The 7,322-nt window shown below is 31.4% G+C and overlaps 1 protein-coding gene across 1 annotated transcript; it reads right to left on the bottom strand.

The window, feature by feature from the left end:
• Nucleotides 1-2,870: 2,870 nt before the first annotated feature.
• On the bottom strand, nt 2,871-7,062 carry LOC124493171 (uncharacterized). Its single transcript, XM_047056250.2, has 4 exons — nt 5,637-7,062; nt 4,963-5,440; nt 3,755-4,097; nt 2,871-3,625 (listed from the first exon to the last, which is right to left on the bottom strand). The coding sequence occupies exons 1-4, from the start codon at nt 6,270-6,272 to the stop codon at nt 3,076-3,078; spliced, it is 2,007 nt and encodes a 668-aa protein (XP_046912206.2). The 5' UTR covers nt 6,273-7,062; the 3' UTR covers nt 2,871-3,075.
• Between the last annotated feature and the right edge of the window lie 260 nt (nt 7,063-7,322).

Genomic DNA, 7,322 nt, shown 5'->3' with positions numbered 1-7,322 from the left:
CAAATGAAATTGATGGAAAAAATACAGCCCAAATTTTTTTTTCTCCTCGTTGGACTATTGTCAGTCATGTCAATCACTCGAACGGTCGATCCAAAATGATGTTATTGTTCACCATATTGCAATGGCACAGATATACACTCATATATATAGCATATATATGATTGCACTCGAATTTGATGCCATGCACATATGATGCTTTATGCCGGTTTTTTTTCTTCATTTTTTTTTGTTTCGTTTTTGTTTCCGAAAGCTATACGAATTTTTTGGGAAAAATTTTTTTTTTATCAAATATTGTACGGAAAAAAATGAAATGAAATTGAGCACTCACAAAAAAATTCTTGAGCCGTTTTAAAGTGGTTTATATTTTTTTTTCTATACATTTATATGTGAAAAAATATATGCCAACAATGACATCTGTGGCTATAATAATCATCATTGACATCATAATCGTTATCATCGAAATTGGATTTAGATCAATATATATTGAATATATAAGAATAATATTTGTTCAAAAATAATATATTATTATTAGCTGAGATCGATATGAGAAAGAGAGAAAAAAAATAACTGACTTATCCACCTGATATCTATTCCATTCCATTTTTTTATTTTATTTATGTCAATGGATGCCAAAAATATCGGTTGGTTGGTTTATATCATCGGTCATTTCTGTGGTTCTTGACTTTTGAACTGAATTGGATTTTCTCCATAGATGACTTTGAATTTTTCTCGATTTAATAATAATAATATTATTATAAGCGTGATTGCAAATTCGAAATATCTTTTCTCTTTTCTTCCATTGTGTTACTAGTAGTGTTTTTATTGTCCTCTAATATTGTCCGAATAGTGTATTATATCGAGTACAATCAATTCGATTAAATTGGCATTCTTCATTCATATACTAATACAGTATTCACACATATATTGTTTAGTTTCAAACAAATTTCAGTAGTTGCCCACTCAAAATTTTTTTTTTACCATTCTTGTTCTATTTTTATTGAAATGAATCTCGATCAACTGACGAGAAAAAAATAACGAAAAAAAACTGTCATTAGCTAAATTGAATGAAACGGACCTAAACTTTTCTTTTCTGGACAAATAAAATCTGGATGAAGACAACCGAATCCAATCACCTTCTCCATAATAATCATCATCATAGCAAATGTATGTGCCTGATTTTTTATTCCTCCCATTTTGTCCATCATCCGAATCTCCATCAGGCAACCAGAAAATCAGTCAAACAAAAATAAATTCTATTCGAAAATTCTGGAAGTCAAACCGCAAACCATTTTGTCATTCTCATTTTTAGTGATCTGACATTGACAGCGCGTTAAATAATTTTTTTTCTTTCTATCCTCCTATTTTGGCTTCCAATATTTTCTTTTATATCTAAATGATGTATATCTGTGATAATCACATACACACACAGTATGGACCAAAGTCCAGCATATACAAAACGATGCAAAAAAAAGAAAGACTAACGATGGCCGATAATTGACATTCACTATCATACTGCTGCTATTGGTTTGTTTTGCTCTATTTTGGTTGTTTTCCTTTTCGCGAATAGATGGATGAACAAATGAATGGATTCTCCTCCCACCACCACCACCATCAATGATTATGATCATCATTGAAAATTCCATTCATCTGTGGAACAGAATAATGATTGGCTTCACATTTTCCCCTAGTCAATGATTATCCCCTCTGATAATGATGATGATGTTGTTGTATACATTAAAGTAAACCTTCAAAATGGTCAATAGCTTGCCAGTGTGATGAAATGAAAATGGAAGAAAATAAAAAAAAATCCAAACATCAATTAGAACCATTTTTTCGGCATTTTTTCTCTATTTTCTTCATTTTATCGCTATATGAAATTTTGTCCAGATTCATTCATTTATTCATTTTTGTTGTTTGTCATATGTTTGTGTGTGTGTGTGTGTGTGCATTGATTTCATACATATCTAAATCATTGTCCAATATTTATTACATTCATACAAATAAATAGTCGTTTAGAAAAGAAAAATCCTGTACCAAATGGATCGGTTGTTTAAGCTCGACTGGGCGTCGATGTCTTGCAGCGAACGGAAATATTTTTCTCAAACATTACATCGTAATAATACAATGCACAATATACCAGGCCTGTAATATCGATACAACACACAAACAAACATGCAAAGCTTATGTGGAAAAAAAAAAGAAAAATTGATTATCATTATCATCATAAATACTTTAGACGTGCTGGATGCTGGTTGTTTATTTTCATTCGATACCAATTGTCATTTAATCCAAAAAAAAAAAATTCCATTTCTCTTTCGACTCTGAAAATAAAATGCATTCATTTTGTTTGAAATCATTTTTGTTGTTGTTGTTTTTCTGTTGTTTATCGAATTGCAATTCTATTCACAAAAAAAATTTCTGCTTTGACTTTTAACTGGTAAGAAAGAATCATTTTATTTTCAAATCTGAATTCAATCTGATTTGATATTCAATATTCGCAATTCAATAATGTATACAATCTCAATCACACGATTGTCATCATCGATATTGTTGTTGTTGTGCACATAAACAAAATTGATTATTATATACAGAACGATCGTTAACAAATTGAATGAATGGATATAATAGTAGCTCGACAAACGAAACAAATTGTTCATGAACCAATGTCTTTCTTCTCGCATACACAACAATAGATTCTGGTTTGAATACAATAACAAAACCTCGGCATTTTCAAACAAACATTTTTTTATATAAATAATGGTACCGAATATAAATGATTTTCATTGGAACAATGAATAAAAATCAATAAATGGATGAAAAAACTAACCGAATCTGGAACATTTTTATATTGTCATTGTCATAAATAAGAATTTCAGAAAAAAAATCATTCATTTTATTCATTCAAAAAAAATCATAATCTAATTCAAATTCAAATGGGAAACAAAATATTCTTGGAATGTAAATGTAAGTATACACACAAAAAACCTAACACATAATAAAAGTAATTCAGTCCAAAAAAAAAAATTCTCAATACAAACTAGGTTATACTAATCATCAAGAACCTTGAATATATTTTTAAAGTGGCATTTGTATGTTGCTTGTGGCCAGATGAAACGATGAACATCCATTAAATCCAACATTGTTATTATTGACATTTGATGATGGTCCATTCACCATTGATGATGATGTTTCATCATTCCATCCATTTTGTTTTGATGATGATGATGAAGCTGGCGGAAGAGGTGGTGGTGGTGGTGGTGAATAAAAATGATGATGTAAATGATTGCCACTATTTGGTGCATGTGATGGTGATTGCACGTTTTGATGGTTATTATTTGCCGTTATTGATTGTTGTGTTGGTACTTGATGATGAGAAGAATGAGTATGATTATGATGATGATGATGATAATGTTCTGACAAAGGATTAATCAACGATAGATTATCGGAAAAATTCTGTCCAGATTGAAATTGTTGAGCGGCAGCATAATGTGCGGCTGCTGCTGTTGACCAATCAGCGGCTGTTGTTGTATGATGATATAAACGTCCAGCAAGACTAGCAGCAGCGGCTGCTGCTGAAGCTGCTTCAGCCGATGTCGCTGTCTGTGCCAAAGACCAGATTTTTGGCCTATGAAATTCCAATAATTTTGTGTGATCAGAAAAAAACAAAAAAATCGATTATAAAATTATTGAAATTTTTTTTTTAAAGAAATTCTCTCTCTAGTTTTGTGTGTGTGTGATAAACACCCAATTTTACCTTTGTCCATCCATCGTGTTATCACTTTCGACCATTGTAAGTCCAAATGTTTGTGATGAATGTGACGGTGGCGGTGAAATCAATGTAGTTGCCGTTGGCTGTTGTGGTGATCTTAATTGTCCACCAACAACATTATTTCCACTTTGATTAGATAGTAAATGACCTTTGGTCAAATGATGATGATGCTGATGGTGATGAGGATGATGATTATTGTGATTGTGATGATTATGATGATTGTTTGATGCCGCCATAGTATTTTGACCGATTAGAATACCGTTGTTGTTAGTGTTTGTTAGTCGTCCATCTTGATCTTTATTGATTCGTAGTCCATTACCGTTATCAACTATATACACAGATATAATATATAGAATAAAAATGAACTCACTGAAAATCGATCGATCGGAAAATAGGATAATAATAAATGCAAAATGATTTATTGCTTTAGATTTTTTTTTTCTTTTCTTTCTATTATTATTATTATATTACTTGACATGTTCACTATATAATAATTGACATATTTGACATTCTCTTGTTGTTGTTGTTGTTGTTGTTACTTTCTTATTGGAATTTTCTTTTTCTTGCCAATAGTTTTACCTAGATAGTTATCGTTAAATATATTGTAAAACTCGAATATTTTTTTTTTTTTTTAGTCTTGATACTGGAAATCTAAGATGACTTTTTATAATATATTTCATTAATAAGTCAATATTGTAATTACTGTCGACAGAACAAGACAGAGGTTTATATGGTTCTAATAATCATCATAATGAAGATTAATGAATAATCGGTATTTGAAACCGGAGAATTTTTCTATACACATACAAATATCATATGCTTACTACAACTATAACTGCTACACATTTTATTATTAATGTTATTTGGTTAGTTTTCACTATACATTGTTTTTACAAAATACAGAAAAAAAACATTTGTTTAAATTAAACTAATATACTACCCGATGTTATGAATGAATGTTGTTGATAGTAACAACAAATTAATCGGGTGAAAAAAAAATACGAACAACAAAGTTTCTTCACTACATATCAGACCAGAAACGAAATTTTTTCTACTCTTTGAGCCCTATTTTGAACAACAAAATACAATCATGTTTTTATCTTGTTGTTTTATGACATTAAAACCACAGATTACTTTTATCATCATTAGAAATTTTTATGGAAAAAATAAAAAAAATTCCACGTCACACATACCATTTTTATTATTGACAATACCGCCAACCACCATATCATCATCATCATCATCGATAATTTTTTGAGAATCTTTATCCGAATCATTGTCACGTGAATCATTTGTTTTATTTTTTGGTTCCCATGTCATTTTATTCTCTTTTTTCAATCGTCTTCTTGCATTAGCAAACCATGTTGACACCTGTGTCAATGTCATTTTGGTTATGATGGCCAACATAATCTTTTCGCCTTTAGTTGGATATGGATTTTTTCGATGTTCATAAAGCCATGCTTTCAATGTATTGGTCGTCTCTCTGGTTGCATTCTTTCGTCGAGCAGCACTATCGATGGCTCCATAACAATTACCATATGGACCATAGAATGAATGATGTGCATCATAAGGCGTATGGTATTGTGTAGTTGCTGCTTGTGATGCAGCCGCAGCTGCTGTCAACGGCGTCCAACTATTTCCGTTGCTTTTATCTAATTCATAATGAGTACTCTGCGAATGATGACAACAAAAGGCATTTATCAATGTGTACAGATAGACAAATATAAAAGAAAGAATTGATTGTTAATGTTAAAAATCAACCAACCGTCTGACCAATGATTGTTAGTCTTTTTTTGGATTTAATCGAATCAGTCTATTGGTCTGCATTTGTTTGTGTGTGTTTGGGGTAAATAATAGAATCACTCACCAATGATGGATAGAATGATGCAGCAGCAGCGGCGGCAGCCGCAGCACTATTTGTTTGATAGAATGTTGAACTTTGATCATTGGCCGAGGCATATGTCGAACTATACAAACCCGGTAGTCTCGGATATCCGGCAATTAGTCTAGAAGGAGTACTATTGTTGGTCGTTTCATAGTTGGATTGTTTAAATGACGTGGGTGAACTATTCGATGATGATGCGGCTACGCTTGTCGACAATGTTGTTGCTGATGATGATGATGTTGGTTGTTGTGATCTTAATGATGATGATGATGCTGATGGCGGTATTGATGGTGAGCTAGAAATATTCCGATTTGATGCTGATGTTGTTTCTGTCAATAAACTCGATACAGCAACCGATTGTTGTCCATTACCATTTGATGATCCAGTAGGCATGATTATAGCTGATGTTGTTGTTGGTTCTAATTTCATTGATGATGATGATGAACTCATACTTCTTATACTGCTATTACTACTATTACTATTACTACTATTCGTTGATGATGATGATGACAATTGATGTCCAACAGTATTGATTGATGTTCTATTCAATTGATTTTGATCATCATTATTACCAACCAATAATGATGAGACAAAACTCAATCCAAATGTCGTTGACATTTCTTTTAATCTATTCTTCACCAATTTGAATTTTCAATTAATGATTAGGCATTAAAAAATTGTGCAAAAAAAAATTCTTGATTGATTTTTAATTGACCAACAATGATCAATGATCAATGATGATTCATGTACCAGCAATTATGACAATGTGTTATAACATGAAAATTGAACAGATTTTTTTTCTAAATGAAATGTTTATTTGTAAACAAATGCCCAGAAAATAATATAACAATATTTATGTTGAACATGAATGTTGAACAAGTTGTTCGACACAGACAATAAAATTGACTATGATGATAATGGTTGGTAGTCAAAATGATGCTGGTTTTAGTGTTTGATAGATGTTGATACAAATTTTTTTTTTTTGCAAGAATGACAAGTCTTGTTGTCGTCGTCGTTGCTGTTGTTGTTGCACTTGTATGTATGTCTATGTTTTTATATTTGAGACTTTGTTCCTGTGTTTGTTGGGCCAAATAATAATAATAATAATAGGTAAATCGGGGTTCTTGTTTCAACACTTGTTCAAATTCTTGTTCTTTTTTCGTATGGATCATAAGCTTGTTGTTGTCGTTGTCGATGTTTATGTCGTTGGACACAATGTCAATGTATGTGTATGTACATATGCCATCAACTCATACGTTGTTTTGGATGTTTGAATGAGAATTCTATGTTTATCATACCATCGACATTAATATTCGACGATACACAATGATGCAACAATCAAATCATCACCAAATACACAAAAAAATACAAGTGATACAAAATGAAGATCGTACAACCATGGATGAATGAATGAGATATGAATTGTAGCAGCGATTTTTATGTTCAACATGATTCAGAAACATGAACAGTAAAAAAAAATAAAAACGATCGAATCAATAGGAGAAAAACCAGGAGGAGGATGGGCCCAGAAATAAAAGGCAGATCAAGAAGGATAATAGAAAATAGTGAGAGGGGCTAAAAAAAATTCGTATAATCATCATGGAACCAGAAGAAAATTGTAAATGACGTGGACATGTACATTGTATGTATCGTGTACACATACACTTG

This window comes from Dermatophagoides farinae, chromosome 1, assembly GCF_024713945.1.
Source record: "Dermatophagoides farinae isolate YC_2012a chromosome 1, ASM2471394v1, whole genome shotgun sequence".
NCBI lineage: Eukaryota > Metazoa > Arthropoda > Arachnida > Sarcoptiformes > Pyroglyphidae > Dermatophagoides > Dermatophagoides farinae.
Note: the sequence above shows the minus strand (reverse complement) of the source record. Positions and strands in the feature narration are given on the sequence as shown.